We start from the raw sequence: 17,251 nt of genomic DNA, 5'->3' as shown, positions 1-17,251 counted from the left end.
AAGAAGAATGATACATGGTGTTAGCTACAACAGCTGAATCAACCACTTGTATGTTTTGTTACTGAGATAATTGCACGGCATACTGTATCTCGATTACATTGGAGATGATCCCTACGCGGCCTTGTAGGCTTTCAATGCCTTGTCCATCACCTCAGTCATACCAATAACACCTTCCTCCTCCAAAGTGCGCCCAATCAGCTGCAGGCCAACAGGAAGGCCGTGGAATAGTTCGGAATCGTCTACGCACTACGTCAGCCTTGTGCACTACACATTGAGCACGAGAATCTTACACAGGTGGTACACTGCCTTGTCATCCTGGTTTCTAAACTCATGCGGCGGCAGCTTCTTGTCGAGATCCTTATCGGCGAATGAGACCGGAAACACGGACGTCGTCAGGTCGAGGTTATTGCACAGGACCGTGTAGAATCCATGACTATTCGCAGGTTGCAGTTAGCTTCAACATGTCATAAGATGAGCACGATCTGAGGGAGTTCTCTGCCAAAGGCCCCGCTCGATCTAGCATATCCCCATGGGTTTGTGAGAGAATCAGATGGAGGGGACGTACATATGGCAGCCATGAGGACAGGCGGTATGTGGCGACACCGGGCTAATTATTGCGTCCACGGCGCGTCCGGTGCCTGTGATGGCCTTCGTCGCCTCCCAGTGGTCCAAATATGATTTTCGCAGCTCGCGCTTCTCATTGTGGAGCTGCCAGAGCTGCACAAAACTGTGAGAGACGGCTTCATACGGATATGGAAGCTTACATCATATGCGGAAAGATGGGCTGGCTTTTCGACAAGTGTCCGGGAAAGAGGCAGCCCGTCCAAGACAAGTTCATGTGCGTTCTCTGCCGGACTCATGGTCTGAATGAGCGGCTCTCCCGACAGCTCACAATCAGTGAAGAAATCATGTCCGCTATCCGCGAAAAATATTTGTGCCTGCGTTGCACCTCAGTTAACTGACGCGAGATTCAGCGATTAGCTTACTGTGTTTTTGTAGATCTCTGCATGGCGATGCGGGACCCAATTGATCACTACTCGGCATTCAACCCATGCATGTGTCGATAGAATGCAGAATAATTACCTTTGTGCCCAGCAGCTTCCAACGCGGCCTTGGTAATTTCCATCGCGCGGATAACCGGTGGATGCGGCTTAACGATGTCGTCATCCCACATGATGGCAAAGCACATGCCCACGCCATTTCCATGCTCCCCGAGCTCATACTCATCCCTACTCCACGGCTTGCGCACCGCGAGTGGGTCGCTGTTCCACGGCTTCGCATCGATGATGGCCTTCGTGAAGCGCAGCACGCCGGAGGGCGAGCTTGTCATTGGACCGAGGACGGACGAAATACTCTCTTGTCCGAGCTGGGAATTCACACAACCCTGATAAGGCAGACGTCCGTAGCTTGGCCGGAGGCTGTATAGACCGCAGAATGCGGCGGGGATGCGCACAGATCTAGACGTCCGTCAGTACCGGTGAGTAGAAGCAGCGGGCGAAGCAGCGTACCCGCCAATGTCAGTGCCAACACCGAGGGGACTGCCATGCATGGCGAGCAGGGCTCCCTCGCCACCAGTAGAGCCACCGGGGGTCATGTACCGGTCGTACGGGTTCGTCGTCCGCCCGAAGACGTGATTGTAGGTCTCGCCCCACTACGGAGCACATGTCAGCCTAGAACAAGAGAGCAACACTGGGCAGGCGTACCAACAGCGTCTGCGGCACATTAGTTCGCACGAAAGGGACCGCGCCGAGGTCGTAGAGAATCTCGATCAGCACGCTATCCTTCTCGGCAGGCTTGCCTATCCAGCCGGCGTAGCCTATGTGCATGGCAAATGAGCTCTCAGACCTGGTGCAAAGCCAAGGACACTTACCCATAACTGTATCCATTCCCTTGATACAGAATTGATCTTTTAGCGAGATAGGGAGGCCATGCAGGGGACCGATGGTCTTTCCGGTCTGCTGGAAATATTCATCGACCTCCTTGGCCCGTGCAAGCGCTTTCTCAACGAAGATTTCGGTCAGGCAGTTTGTCTGGTACATTCCAGCTGAGATTATTCTGCTTCTAGATCGAAGGAAAAATCTAGGCTCACCAGCTGCTGCGCGACGATCGCACGTTTGTAGAAGGCGGTCGTGACCTCCACAGACGACCATTGGCCAAGCGCGAGCTTTCCCAGTAAAGTGTCGACGTCAGTCGTACTAGTTATGTCCAGCTCGTGGCCCGTCAGTAGGCCACAAGTCTCCGGTACGTTCAGGACGTTCCGTTGGCTCTCTGGCGGAGCATGAATGAGCCAGTCCTTTGGAATGGATTGGAGCCGTCTCTCCTTGCGCTCGGCGCACAGTTTCTGCCAATCTTTGGAGTTGGAGCTCATGATGAGGATGGGGTGCGAGATGAAGCGTTGCTACCCACCGACGACTCTAATTTATAGCATTGCAGGAAACTGCGGAGAAGCCGTGAGGACCATTACGGCAGGCATTCGCCAAGATCCAACATATCGCCCACTTCATTCGCAAGCGCGCCCTTCCGAGCAATATCGGCTTTACACAGGTTCGCAGAGATGTCTTTGGGCGGGCTGTGCGACATGCTGGATTGTGCAGATAATCATTGCAGCTGAAAAGCGGCGCCGAAGTACTGTGAGCGCCTTTTCACCCGCTTCCAATGTCTGCTTAAGTTCGTAGCTTGGCTGTCAATGCACTGAATGACATAGTCATGAGTGGTGGAGAGTTGAGGTCACCGACGAATGGCGCGTAATAGTTGTCGCTATAGGCCTGGAAAAGGCAGTCAAAGGAAGTTTCGTCCGTGTCGATACTAGCAATGAGTTCACATGGACTCATCGCGATCCACGATCAAAACACATTATCGCCATTAGCGGGGCGGGAATGTACGTAAAATGGCGCCAGTTCCCGTCAGCGTAGGCATGATTGTCATGGACAGGGTGGATGGTGCAGGTTGGGCGTCGCTGGGCGGTATGTGCCATCGGCGCCGAGAAGATACATGAGCCAATCGAGAAGATGTAAGCATCCTGTTCGACAATGCTTGAGCCTGCTTGAGTGAGCACATACCCATACGATGTGTACATGTGACATTGAAATGCCGCCTTCTGAACGGCATGAGTCAGGAAACGCGATTGCACCTCGCAGAAGTACAGAAGTTTGCGCACAGCCTTCCGACAAAAGAGCTCAAGTACGTACTTCGTTGCCAACCGCCTTAACTTACCGATGTAACCGGCGCATCTTTGAAACACCCCACTAGCGTTGTCATACGGCCAGTCACATCCAGAACTTACCTGCTTGTTGTCGAAAATCATAACGGAGCATTGGGATCTGAGGACAAGAAAGCGTACGCTCAGCTCACTGCTTCAGCGCTTAGTGCTGCAGGGGGGAGCCTGCGATTCTCCACTGGCAGCACAAGTGTTGTTAGCGCATCTATTCGCTATCTTTTGCCGAGATTTGTCGTGTCAGCTTGAAACTTCAAGTCCAGCCCGCGTGAACTACACCTTGGTGAGCCAAATCTCGGCCGTCTCCTCAACCGTGCCTCTGATCCTCTGCCGCTCCGTCATCTCCCCAGCGAATCCATTCAAAGCCACATCCCGGACCAGCGAGCTTCCTTCCGCATGTATGATCCAAAACTCTGCAGATGCGGCTGGTTCGCCCGTCTCTTCGGCCGTGAAGGGGCTCTTGTCTTTGCCGTACCCATTTGTAAACAGATAAGTCCCGGATACGCCAAATGTATCGCCATCCGTGTGCGCCAGACGGAGGTGCGAGATCCACAGGGATGAGATCGCCGCGTAGAGCACCTGTTGCGTGGCTTCGGTAGTATTCTCGAAGAACGACCAAGACTCGAGCACGTCCGCACACTCGTCGGAGGGGTGCGGAGTAGGGGCACAGAGCGTTATATTACCGTAGCCGGGATCGTAATACTTGCTGGCATACTCCTCCAGCGGGAGAGACAGAGGGGACGGGTATTTAACATCGTCGGCGACTTGAGCGGAACCATCCTCGCTTCGAGCTCTGCTAGCGGCAATTGTGACGAGGATTCTCTCAAACTCCTTTCTGTCTAGACCAAGGAAGTCCTCGACAATGCGGTACATTGTAGCAAGCTCCTGTGGGTTTTTGCCATCGCCATTCGCCAGAGTAACAATGCCGAGCCCACTGTCTAGCATAAAAAGCACCTCGGAATGTATGCCCAGAATCTCTCCTCCATGTATCCAAAGCTGATGTGCAGTTAGCAAAGAAAACTCTAACTATCAGAGGTCGCTCGGTCAAAGCACTCACATTGTGGCCTTGATACGACTTGGTATCCCATCCCATCCCTAGCTTTCGTAAGAGAACCAACTTGGACAAAGCCTCGTGGAGACAATCGACTGAGTTCTCGTATTGGCATCGTACGTCTCACGGGGAATGATAGTCTCATTCGTGACAGAATCCACATCCGCGTTCAGCAGCGTCTGGAGCCACCTTGTCTGCAGACCCTAATCAGTCGCAGGAGGATTTTTATAAAGTTGTTCAGTTTACCATATCCACCACGTTGGTGATAATTCCAGCCGGTCCGGCACTGAGCTCGGCGACTTCTTCGGAGAACCAAAATAGGATCCGCCGCCTGTTAGCCGTCCAAGTCTGCGCAAGCTTGCTTGAAAGCGCGGCCTCATTCGGGCTGAATGTTGAGGAGGTCATGCTGAGGCGTTTCCAAATACGCTCTTTGACAATTTCTGTGTAGGGCATGCCCGAATAGGTTGAGATGATGTGCGCGCCGATTATGTAGTGCTGTAGCCAAACACATCAGCTAACGCGAAATGGACGATTCTCACGAGCGAAGGGCAAACCTGGTTGTTGTAGTGATATCGCTGGCGCAGCTCAAAGGTGGGCCTTAGACGTCGCGTTCTGCGTGTAACGTCGACCGGCTTGTCAGTCGGATGATATGAGAAGTCATGTCTGTCGCATACATGTCAGTCTACGCCGCCAACATGGACAGGGTTGCACCTTACACGGCGCAAAACATGCCCTGACAGCCCGGTCTGGTGGGACAGAGCATCCCTAAGCGTAGCCTTTTCGGATGCCCACTTGTCCATAAGCTCCCAGTCACCGGGAAACAGGTCAGTCAGCTTGTATGCCAGTCGAGCTTGTGAACGCCAGGCGGAAGCGGAGTCTGGTTCCTACCCTGGACGAAGTCGTCAATCGGAATGCCCATTGAGCTTGCGAGGAACGCTTTAGAGCACGAGGCTATATTGTATAGAGTCTATTAAGATGTCCTCTTTAGTCCGTTGCGTTATCCTAATAGTTAGGAAGGAGACGAGGAACTTACGTCCACAGTCATCTCATCGCCATCCTCTGTCTTTCTCCCGAACGCACCAAGCTCGACAGTACCATTCGAGTGCACAACACCCAGAGTCAAGCCCGGCACGTTACCATCCTTCATGATTTTCTCCACAAACTCAGAAAGTTCAGAAGTGATGACCTGTTTTTCCGGATTGGCCACTACGGGCCACTGGTTGAGGGCCCGCTGCTGGCACAGAGCATTGCTCGCCAGCAACGCAAGACATACAGCTTTGGAGAGCATCTTGGGCGCGACGATAGTCCAAGCCGAAGTCACTGCTCGATTCTAAAAGCCGTGCGCAGCAGAACAATCTTTGCAGCCTAATATCTCATATTGTAGCCAGCGGATTGTCCTGTGTTTCAGCTAAGGTCACCAGGAACGGGCATCGATTATGTAAGCAGGCGCTACTGTATCAAATCAGGTACCGGACCGGACCGGGAAGCGGACCACCCCACGGTATTTAGTGTGTAGCAGATACATATGAGTACCATACTGGAATCGGGCCATTGAATAGCACTTAGATGGGCATTATCTACACTAGCACCAAGTTTAAAGTTCACCCGAGATAAAATGAGCGAGATCAAGGTCAGGTTGTTTGCTGTATCTGCGAATTGCCTATTTTGGAGTACCCAATTGTGCCCGCACGCACAAGTCCATCTTCTCTACAGGCCCAACCATTATGCCCACTCTTCCAATGCCTTGTCTGTCCCTAATTCCAATGTATACCTATGGATTCTAGCCATTCTGAATGTCAGGAGCAGACTTTCAGCCTGTCCAGAATCCATTCGTTCTGAGATTGTGGCCCAGAGGTCCCCAAAATACATGCCTCGGAGATATGTACACCTACACAGTATATCTCAAGTTTACTCCATGAAACTGTAGGTCTTGTCTTTCTATATCAGAGGCCTCTGTTATCTAACATTTTCGTATTTCCAGGGATTTTATCTCACTGCCAGTCATGCTCTCTTTCTATAGCCACTTATTTCTGCCCTCAAGAAGACACCGTGACACAAGTGAACAATTGACTTTTGACAGCCGGCTGTGTACCTCGGAGCGATGTGATTAGGACTGAGAAAGGTTTTTCTTGCTTAGGGGAGTGGTTTCGAAGCAGTTGATGTCACGGAGATTATAGTATGTGGCGAGAATTTGGTCCCTTGGTATGTGCTCATCATCTAAGATGCTGGAATGGCTCTCTCCTCCTCTCCGCACTGCTCGGCCAGTTGTAAAGCACATATATGAAGATATCAGTCTCTATGGCTGTTGTTTGCATCCTTTCTGCAACAGGAACTGGCCAGACTTGCAAGGTGAGTATCTTACATAATGGTGGTGTTCCTCCCACTTCACAAATCTAGATGTGTGCCCCACACTCTGCCTCTGTTGCATGCCCAAGTGCTCAGAACATCATATTTTGCGACTATCCATATCCCAGTAGCTCTAAGCTGTGAACTATACACAATTTTGCAAGTTTGCTGCCCAGCTGCACCTTGAGAGTGGTCCAGCACCTAATCACATACCAGGTGGTCTGCTTCCTGATTGAGCCAGTTTCCTGCACTGCGAGCAGGAAAATATTCATATTAAGCTTTCTACTCAGCATAATATATATATAAGCTGGATATACATAAAGATAGCATAGATGTCCATGTAATAGATCTATAGCATGCCTGAATTTAGCTGAGTGGAAGTGTACAGACCTGTGAGTGTGCTAGACTGGTCTGCTTTACTGTTCCGGGAGAAACTACTTTCGAGTTTCTAACCAGTTAGTTGCTAACCTAAGCACCCCAGAGTTTCTTACAGGCAGTTTGTGACCAGTTATTAACTGTTAGTAACTAATAGGTGCCTGATTTTTGCACACATAGTTTCAGCTCAGGAAACAGTGAGATATGCTACATTTGCCAGTCAGAATCAGCTACTACAATAGCAGATGGGGTCCTCTGCATGTGTGAAGCCTTAGGCTGAGTACAAGGGGCAGCAGGCATGCAGGACATTGGTGACAGCATATCGCAAAGTGCTGGCAATTTCAGGTCTGCAAACGACGCGGCGACCCACTCACCAGGCAGTGTCATGTCATCTTCCTCTGCGAGCTCCTCTTTATCTGACACAACACTATCTTTGCTGTCCTCATCAGATGATTTGTCTTCATCTGAGCTCTCACTGCTGTCCGTGGACACTGTGTCATCATTACTGGGAGGATTCTTCCGCTTCTGGCTAGTTTGTGGTGCTGTGAGCAATGTTTTCATGCCTTGAAACTTGACTGTTGGGTGAGAAACTGGCAGAGAACCCTGGTTGTAATATGTGTCATTCATTGTACCCAGTAGTGCTAGATGTAGGCTCACTGCAGGCTCATACTGAATCCACTGGCGCACCTGCATCATGCACACCAATGTGGGAACCTTCAAACAGTTTCGCAAGTGACCATTGAGCCATGTGAATGTTGATCCTGTTCGTTCATTGGCCATAGAGTTAGGGACCATCAAGAAAAGAGTGCTCTTCAGTTGCTAGAATATAATCACCTGGTTAAAAGGGGAATAATCATGAGGGTGGAGATAGGAACTTACTGCGAGTGGCTGTGTGTCATTCAGCAACGTCTTATCAGCATTGAGCTGATCCCACCATTGCTGAGAGCCATCCTTGAGCAGTACCTTCTGATTGAAGGAATAAGCCCCCTTCACAAACTGTGGGACTTGTTCCTTGAGCTGGCCAATGGCTTTGCATGCTTCAGGACCAGCAATCTTCTGCCTCCAAGCATATTCCTTCTGCATTATGTTCAGTAGGTAGTTGGCTGCTGTATGCACCAGCTCTGGCAGGGTTGACTTTGCCAACTCGCTGCTTCCTCCAATCTTGATCTTTCCTACAACCAGCAGGTTAAGATCTTTGATCCCCAGGTCGATACCACGGTAGTGTGAGTCGATGACGAGGCCAGTAAGGTAGATGTCATTCTCTGCAAACATTTGCTTCCACCACTTGTTCGCGGCAAGCCTGATGTGCTCCTTAACATCATCATTGAGGCCATTAGACATACTGATGACAATATCATGCAGCTCATGCATAATAGCAAGCCAGAAGATGATAACATCTGAAATTGTTGAATGCATGGACTTGAGACATGTAACAGACTTGCCAATTGTCGTGGGCGTAGCCCCAGCCTCCTATTATTTTCCCATTTTCCCTGATTTTCTATGATTTTTCCTATGTTTGTACGGCCCTCCAAGCGTCGTCGGCGCATTGGCGCCAGTTTACAATTCCTAGCCGCGCGCCAACAACTTGAGAACGCATCACCAACGGACACGCATCAGCACATCAGACGCGCCTGTATCGCCACCGCCTCGTCGCCGCATCACGCTTTCTCGGTAACAGCCGCACTCTGATCTCCAACAGACATCAGATCCCCGTTGACCTGACAACATCATACACTATAACACACTGGCCCCCGTTTCTCGCCCAAAGTGCCCTGGACACTAGCAGCTGCTGTAGCCCAGTTACTTATATAAACGCCTGGTCCGTGCGCAGCCTAACTAGTATATAAGGAGCCCCTTTGTCACTACCTAGCCCCCATCTCAACCTCTTGGTTATTGGGCTAGGTAAGCCTTCGTTTGTATCTTAGTATAGTCACTAATACACTTGGTTATTGGGCTAGTTGTACAAACTAACGCAATCGTTGCCAGACCGTCGTCGGCACCGCCTCCTCGTTAGATCCGCGTAGTGTCCCGAGTGGTGTGTTGATGCAAGTCCACGTCACCAATTAGTGTGAGGACAAGTAATAGGCGGTTAAGCCACAGCTGGAAGATGCTACTTGATGCGTCATTGACAAAAAGGTGGCCCAGCTTCTAAATGAGGTAATTCGCAGCAGTCAGCACTCATGCAGAAAAAGAGAGGTAAGAGCTGCATCTTTACTACCATGGTACATTCTTTACCAAGCTTCTCAACATGACCGAGACTCTGTCACAGCACCTCTCCTGCAAAGTGATAGGTGACAAACTGTGTCTTGCCAATCGACTTGAAGGACTGGCCAGTCTGGGTTTCCTTCACAAGCTGTTTAATCTTGCTTGCAGTGAAAGATGACTTCTTGTAGTGCTTGATGATGCCACTCATGTCTTTGATTGTCTATACCATTGTAAGTACTTGGTATATCTGTTCTGACTGTGTATGTGTACTCACCTTGTTAAAATAAATGATCTTAAAAATGTCCTTTGCAAGTGGGTTGAGTTGGTGGCAAGTGTCCGAAAGCTCAATCATCCAGTTCCATTGCTTTAGCACCAGTGTACGGGCCCTCGCTGTGTTTCCTGTGCTATCGGACGAGATGCCACAAAAACACTCTGGACCAATGGAAATAATGACCTGTTGTCACACTTAGGTTAGTGCGGGCTCAGGGAACAGAAGATAGACAGTATGCAAGGCTCACCTTCCCCAGTACTTCATTGAAAGTATGCTCTGCTATATGTGACAAACCAGAGGCTTTGACTCTCTCCAGCAGGAATACCTGATGCTTGGGCATTGTAATGTGCACCATGTAGACTGACTCCTGTGCACGTGTTGTGTTGCTGTAGAAGGTGACCGTGAGATCCTGTAAGGTGCGTAGGTAGCTGATTGCTTTCTCTTTGATGAAGGCAGCTTCATGAGGGATCAGAACATCGTCCATCATGGTAGCATTCGGAGGCATGCACAGGCCAGGTGTTGCTTTGTCCCAGATGTCTGACCACTCCTTCATGTCCAGCTTACTGATTGCGATCTCAGAAACAACAAGAAGCACATGATGAGATAGTCAAGTAAGGGCTTGAGTTGGTCTTGGCGTGCTTTCCGGCTATGTTCATGTATGGAAGGCTGATTAGATGGCGCAGGTTCAAACCTCTTCGTGACCTGAACAACAGCAGAAGATATTGGTGTAATAACATGGTTCTTGTTGCTCCCAAATGACATGGCAGGAAGTGAAGGCATGGCATTCAATATAGCGGCACTCGAGGGCAAGGGTAAAGAGAAGCTGTGAGAGTCCAGAATGTCCTGATCCATCAGCTGCTTGCCGAGTGTGTTTGCACTCTGGACTGCACTTGCTTTCTGACACATATCAGCAGAAATGAAGCTACACTCCTCTGCTGCATGTTTGAGAATCCATGGCTGTGAGCAGTTCCTGGCACATGTCCAGTGACACCCTATATGTGCAAATGCACATCGGTACATGGTTTCCTTGGTTTGCTTGACCACAGTGAAAACTGTGAAGTCATCTAGAATGGTGAGAGCCGGGGTCCCACCAGGCCCCTTCTGTGCCCGCAGCCCTACATCCTTGTACAGATGCATAGCTGATTCCGCTGTCACAGGTGGCTTCTTCTGATAAACACTTGGTGTGCCTGACGCCTGGTGCTTCATGCTCTTCTTTGGCAGAGGTTGAGCACTCTCAGGCTGCATAGCTAGGTCACATGGCATCTGGTTCACAAAGCTAAGTCTGATATGTTTCTGTGCAAACTGTTCAACACTCACAGTGCCCATGCTTCTTGCAGCAGCTATGAGATCTGAGATCCATTTCTGAAGTACCGTATTGGTTGGATATGTCAAAGTGTGCTTGCGAAGAACATTGACAACTGCAACCAGGCCAGGTCCATGCTTCTTAAATATGATCATTTCTGACTGTTGGCTCTCTGATGCAAATATAATCTTTAGATCATGGTTGAGAGAACCATCTTTGCTCCTATCCTCCACACACTCTCGATCCAGAGTGTAGCTTTCAAAGTTGTAGCACATTTTACCCTTCAGAATGGTTGAAGGCAGTCTGAGGAGTAAGACGTGCAGCTGTACCAGCACATTGTCAAATTCCTGCCTCATTAGAATGTGGGCACAGTCGTCAGCCATAGTGGAAGCACCTGGACAGAGGCAGATTTTGTGAAGCCTTGGGCACAGGGCTAGGGTCTCAGCTGTAAGGATCTGGTTATTATGTTTTGTTATATTCTACAATTTATGTATAGAGCCATGTTCAAGCCCTGCCTTGCACAGTTTATTCCCAAGTACAATATAAACATTTTGAGTTATTAATATATGGTTTCTTCCTCCCAGTTTCTAACCAGGTTAGTAACTCTCAGTTACTAACATGGTAGTTCCTCCCGGAACAGTAGTCTGCTTTCTAAGTGCTTACAGTAGTCAATAGCAACCGCCTTAATGGCAGCAGGCATGTGCCTCTGTTAGTAGATCTGTTCAGTAGAAATGTTAGAGGAGCTCTGGCTACAATTCTTATTTGGCAGAATATTTGTATATTTTGTTTTCATCAAGTTATTAGGCAAAAAGTGGTCCTAGTAGAAAAGACATTTTTCAGCCGAATTGGCTGAATTGGCAGGGATGATTTTTGTGCAAACGCCTAAAGCATGTAATTTACCATGCAAGAGCACTGATGTACATACAATCTATACTAGGCAGTGTCCCACCCATCCACTGGCACTTGGTTTAGGCACTGCTGGGAATATATTAATTGGCCTCAAATGACTTCTTTGAATAAAATAAAATAAAGTTCAGACCATAGCTACACTGCTTATATCTGCTGAAATCCTTCTCAATCTATTCTTGGCCTCAAACTTGATATGTACAAGTGAAACCTCTCAGATCTTGCACTTCCCACAGCCACATGATGGTATCCATTCTATTTAGAGGGCGCCTACCATGCCGGGCTCAGCTCGCTTCTTTAGACAGCCATTGTCAAAGCTTGTGTTGCTGCTCAGTACATCTGAAAATTCATGTTACAACTATGAGATCCATTTTTTGCAACTTAGGCCTTAGAGGTTATGGTGTTTGCCTGCGAAGAGGCATTCACTCATGAGGACAGTCCGGAACTTACTTGTGACAAGTTTAGTAGTAGCAGATTCACAACTTCTTGCTTGCCAACATATGAAACAGCAAAGTTGGCTCATGTTGACTGAAAGATAGCAGCTCTTTTGATTGTGATATCAATTGTAAGCAGTCTCCTGGCTGGTGGCTAAGTTCTTACTACTGCTGAGGTTTACGCTGGGCTTGTCTTTATCTTAATTATTTGCTAGGCAGACTCAGGCTGTTGTATACGCTCAAATTAGCTGTCATTGACACGGCTGCATCAGTTGACATTTTGCTTGAATCTGATGTGTTCAAGAGGTGGACTTGGTGTTCTGTCCAGTCATAAATACAACTCCATGCACATTTCTACCATACCTAATCATGATCAGGTCTTATGTGGAAACGCTGACTTTTTCCAGCATGGGCAGGAAAAATCAGTGCTCTTTGTGTGCTGTGAGTATAATACAGGTTGACTTAGGTTGGCTGGTCCTCAACTTCCCAGCTCATTGATTCATTGACTCCACCCTCTTACACCCAGGTGCTGGTTATTGTTATTCATCATCTGGCTTATTCACCATTCATGATATAGTCTGACTTTGATCTGCTTGTGTCATAACTACTGCTGCCCTCACAGCCTCTTTCTCTGCTCCATGCATCACTTAGGACCTTGAAATCTTAATCTCCACAGCAATTTCAAGTGATCGTGGGTCTGTATTGCCCTCAACATTGTTGCTGCTGCGACTCCCACCAGTGATTTGACTGGCTCAGCTTGGCCCAGAAGCTGGTAGCTCTGGCTTGGCTTTGCCAGGCTTAGGCTTGTAAAAACCCAAGCCAGGCCACAAGCCATAAGCCAGTGGCTCAGCTTTGGCTTGGGCTGCGGCTTGAAACCTAATTAGGCAGGTGCTGTGGACTAACCTTGTCAATGGTTTCATAGCTGCCACATGTAGACATAGAAGTATGTACAGCACATGAAGAGTTTCTTTGTATAGTATGATGTCTAAATACATACTCTGAGATATAATTCAGATGTGAAACATCAATAAAGTTGTTTAGAAACTTGAACTTCATACAAAAGAAAGGACACACTGCCAAATAAAATGCATGGACACTGGAGACGGTGCATGCGCAAGTGGCAAACAGCAGAGGCTGACATGACGCGGCAGACACCTGTCACAGTTAGAGGTGCCAGAGGTGCTGGTGAGCCGCAGGAGGTGCAGCATGATGTTCCCTGCGTGTCCTCAGGTGGTTGCACCCAGATAAATTATCTTATGCCTATATGAGGGCTCATTTGCCGGCGTGCATGTCACACAGTGTCTCGATGCAGTGGCCATACAGATATCAGATGTCGGGCAGCTAGGAACCTCTAGCACTCGCTCTGCTGTCTTGAATTGAAAGGTGCTGCCCTTGCAGGCAGGTGCAATCTGCCTGAATAAGCCTCTCCTTCCATGTGTGGCAGAACCTTGCAAAGCTGTTTGGACAGGGGCCCGCAATGTTACACAGCAGCTGGTTAAGCAGGGCAGATGCTAGTGCCCCCACTATGTTTCTTCATGGTGAGGCTCAGTCTTATCAATAATCTATTGATCTATGTACATTAGAAGATAGATGGGATAGAGGAGGGCGCAATATAATATTTTAGGAATTTATCACTAATTACTCTAACAGCAGTACTAAATACAGTAAGTTTATTATCTAAAGCTGCAGCTTGCTGGCTTGGCTTGGCTGACTTGATGTCCGAGCTGAGCCAAAAGCCTTTCCAAGCTGGCACACTTTGGCTCAACTTGGCCCAGCTTGTGCAGGCTTGGCTTGGTCCACTAGTGTTGAACAGATAAGTGTCTCGGACAATCAGACTTGTTTCAAACTGTCTCATCTATGTAACATGCACAGCGCATGGACTTATCTATGCTAGCAGTTTCACTTTTCTGATGCGGACATCATTTGTTTCATCTCCAGTAGCTTATAAGAACTCATCCCTGATTTCCACTCTGTGTGCTCTTTTGCCTTTGCGCCTAGAGTAAGCTTCCTTTATTGCCATTGCATTATGTCCTATGCTTACACTGCACTAGCTTATAGCGTTCTGCCTTTGTTTGTTAGACCCCTTATGCTACGTGCTCCCATGTGAGCCAGTTGGTGCTTGCACAGCTGTTGATCATTGCTCTGCAATAACAGCTTGCTGGCTTGAAGCTGAGCCAGTCAAATCACTAACCTCCACTCTTGACAACCTGAAGATCCAGCTCTCTCTGGTTAATACATCAATTTACTGGCCTTCTTCTATCAGCACCAAGGCTATTGCTATTCACAAGGATGCCACTGGCATTCTTGTCAAACATCAGTCTGAGGGCTTAGAGGCTCACAAGCCATTCAAGTACGTGCACGCAGCTCTCCACTTCTGATCTAGCCTTGCTCAATATCCTTCCTAGCAGCCGTGTCAGCGGCATTCGGCCGGGATTTAGTGGTCCCGGTGACATGCTTGGCGGGTGCCATCCTGAGGCACACTCTCCTGGCGTTGGGCACAAACCTCAAGTGGACTGCATCCTTATCTGACGGTCTAAGCACTCATCTTTCGGTAAGAGGCCTGGAGGTGTTGGTGAGCTCAGAGTGCACGATGTGCATAGTGGCTTCCACAATCGTTCACCGAGGCCCTTGTGTGGCCATCCAGGAGACTTTGGTGGAGTCCCAGGTGGTCACAGTCAGTTCCAAGCTTGTGAGGAGTCTCGCAGCCTGAATGATTTGGACTAGAAGGCCAGATTTTATGGTTCAGACATGTCTACATGCATGAAGAGATGCCAACAGCAGTAATAGCAGCTTGATTGACATGACATGACAAGGATGTTCAGCAGGAGATCTGGCCAGCATCCTGACACCATCAGATATCTGAGTCTAGGACTGGGTCACCTTGCCCAGCTCAAAGTTTGTATGCACAAGATTGGGCAGTAACAGCCTGTAAGATGGGCAGACCCTTTGATTCATAGATTACAACTTGGCCTGTGAGCACTACAAAGTAAGCAGGAGGCCTTGGCATCTGGCAAAGCAACCACTGGCCTTAATGAATGGGAATGCCATTGCTCCGACCAGGAAAGGAGAATGACAAAGAGCTGCAGACGAGCAAGGGTGTCAGGACAGAGCATGAAATGTAGTGTTCTGTCATGATGGCCTTGTATATGCTGCACTCCATGATCATGACAGATAAAAGCAGCAGACTTTTGTATTGAGATGTTCCCGGAGTACAGCAGCAGCCCGAAGAATCACCAGTGCAGAGACATGTCCCAGCTAGTTGGGTGCATAACCGTTTGAATTGGCAACACATGAGCCTCGCTTTGTGCTCCTCTGCCCCCCACTGTCCTCGAGAGCTCTTGCCAGCTCTCCTTTGCTGCTTCTCCAATAGTTGAGATTAGAGTCTGGTGGTGGGAATATATATGGAGGTGGCAGTATACAACATTAGTACCTTGCAAGGCTTGCAATAGAGTGGCTGTCGTGTTCAGATGTACAATCTTGTTGGCTGTAGATTGTACGTTGATGCGGGTATGTGCAACTGGACAAATATTGAGGTGCGTACTCATTAGCTTTCAAAAAAACCTCTATCATGAAGGTGTTGCACACACCTCGTCATCATCGCTGGCCCCTGGCTGCCGCAAGACCAATTTCCACGACTGCGCTTCAATTTGGCCAAGTGAGAGCTCAGTGAGAGCTATAGAGATGGCAAGTCTGGCACTGAGAACTGCACCGCGAGCACCTTCAATGTCAATGAGAGGGCTAAGGTCATCAATTCTAGATTGAACGAGATCTTGTAGGATAGTGAAGAGTAGGTCCTTCGAGGGTGCCCGGGTGGAGAACAAGATGGAACAGGAATCGGGTCAAGTGGGAGACGCGCTTGCGTGATACTCATGCGCATGCTGTGAAAGTGCGACTGAACTCTTGCTTTATTCTGTGCTACAGGGCCAGTATATATACATGTGAGTCAGGACCTTTGATACCGCTATAAGACCTATGGTACTGTGAGCGTAAGCATGTATACTAAGCATGAGTAATCAGATGTCGTATTACTACAAGATAATAAAGGGGTCATGTGATGATATCCCCTTTAGTCCGTACAGGGCAATGATGTAATTGCCCATTTCTGACACTCCCACTCGACTAGTTATTGCCTAATCTACTGAAGACCAAGACTAGCATAGACCGGAAGCGCTCGAATTTCGTTGCACCAAGTGGTTTTGTCAATGTGTCGGCGATCATTTCATTCGTACTGACGTAGACTATATCCACTCGTTTTTCTTCTACGTATTCACGTATGAAGTGATATCAAATGTCGACGTGCTTGAGCCTTTGGTCGTGAGCGGGATTGACTGCGAGAAAGATTCCTCCTTGGTTGTCTGCTACCAAAGGTGGTGGTGCAGTAGGATAATAACCTAACTCTTTTTGGAGTGACGTTAGCCAGGCTAACTCAGAGCATGCCTCCGAGAGTGCCATGTATTCAGCTTCCGTCGAGGATCTTGCCACCGTCTTCTGCATCCGAGATGCCCATGTGACTGCTCCATTGGCCATCAAGAAAACGAAACCGGTTGTTGATCGCTGGTTATCCCAATTTTCACCCCAATCTGCGTCTGAATATCCTATCAAACTGGACTGATTTAAGCCAGAGTACCGGATACGATACTCAGTGGTATGACGGAGATACCGGAAGATGTGCTTCGCGGCTTCTACGTGCTGTGACGTAGGGTTTTGCATGTATTGTGAGAGTCGAGTGACTCCCCAGGCGATGTCGGGTCGTGAACCAATCATCAAGTAGATGAGACTACCAATTATAGACTGATAGTGATGGCAGAGTGCGTCGGTAGCGGTATATGTTTCCGCAGCCTTCTCGAGATGTATGCCTTCGGGCAGCGGTGTACGGCAAGGTTTTGAGTTATGCATCTGGAACCAAGATAGGATTCCCTCGGTATACGATTGTTGGTCGATTTCCAGACACCTGTTGTTTCTATCACGAGTGATCCGCATTCCAAGGAATGTACTAGCGGCTCTAAGATCTCGCATTTGGAATTTCTCTGCAAGAACTTTCTTCACTCGTTGGATCTCAGGTAAACTTGGATCCATTGGTAGAAGGTCGTCGACATAAACTATGAGGTAAACTTCGACTTTGTCGTGATGATAAACATAAACGCCA

The 17,251-nt window shown here is 48.6% G+C and overlaps 4 protein-coding genes across 4 annotated transcripts; all 4 read right to left on the bottom strand.

Moving 5' to 3' along the window:
- Window positions 1-74: 74 nt before the first annotated feature.
- PHACADRAFT_179748 (uncharacterized protein) lies at window positions 75-2,368 on the bottom strand (the record flags this gene model as incomplete). The annotated part of the gene is made up of 10 exons (XM_007389880.1): window positions 75-239; window positions 291-433; window positions 566-717; window positions 765-938; window positions 987-1,033; window positions 1,084-1,457; window positions 1,509-1,651; window positions 1,704-1,816; window positions 1,871-2,030; window positions 2,090-2,368. The coding sequence occupies 10 exons, from the start codon at window positions 2,366-2,368 to the stop codon at window positions 112-114; spliced, it is 1,713 nt and encodes a 570-aa protein (XP_007389942.1). The 3' UTR covers window positions 75-111.
- A 1,113-nt stretch (window positions 2,369-3,481) lies between these two features.
- PHACADRAFT_167829 (uncharacterized protein) lies at window positions 3,482-5,587 on the bottom strand. The gene is made up of 8 exons (XM_007389879.1): window positions 5,299-5,587; window positions 5,125-5,232; window positions 5,004-5,098; window positions 4,820-4,928; window positions 4,512-4,760; window positions 4,333-4,459; window positions 4,272-4,309; window positions 3,482-4,210 (listed from the first exon to the last, which is right to left on the bottom strand). The coding sequence occupies exons 1-8, from the start codon at window positions 5,551-5,553 to the stop codon at window positions 3,488-3,490; spliced, it is 1,704 nt and encodes a 567-aa protein (XP_007389941.1). The 5' UTR covers window positions 5,554-5,587; the 3' UTR covers window positions 3,482-3,487.
- Window positions 5,588-7,193: 1,606 nt separating this feature from the next.
- Window positions 7,194-8,327, bottom strand: PHACADRAFT_23796 (uncharacterized protein; the record flags this gene model as incomplete). Its single annotated transcript, XM_007389505.1, has 2 exons — window positions 7,194-7,805; window positions 7,866-8,327. 2 exons carry the CDS (start codon window positions 8,325-8,327, stop codon window positions 7,194-7,196), a joined length of 1,074 nt encoding a protein of 357 aa, XP_007389567.1.
- Window positions 8,328-9,249: 922 nt separating this feature from the next.
- Window positions 9,250-10,015, bottom strand: PHACADRAFT_189619 (uncharacterized protein; the record flags this gene model as incomplete). The annotated part of the gene is made up of 3 exons (XM_007389878.1): window positions 9,250-9,411; window positions 9,466-9,645; window positions 9,710-10,015. 3 exons carry the CDS (start codon window positions 10,013-10,015, stop codon window positions 9,250-9,252), a joined length of 648 nt encoding a protein of 215 aa, XP_007389940.1.
- Window positions 10,016-17,251: the final 7,236 nt, after the last annotated feature.

Source organism: Phanerochaete carnosa (assembly GCF_000300595.1).
Source record: "Phanerochaete carnosa HHB-10118-sp unplaced genomic scaffold PHACAscaffold_1, whole genome shotgun sequence".
Lineage (NCBI taxonomy): Eukaryota > Fungi > Basidiomycota > Agaricomycetes > Polyporales > Phanerochaetaceae > Phanerochaete > Phanerochaete carnosa.
This window is presented reverse-complemented; position numbering and strand designations above follow the sequence as displayed.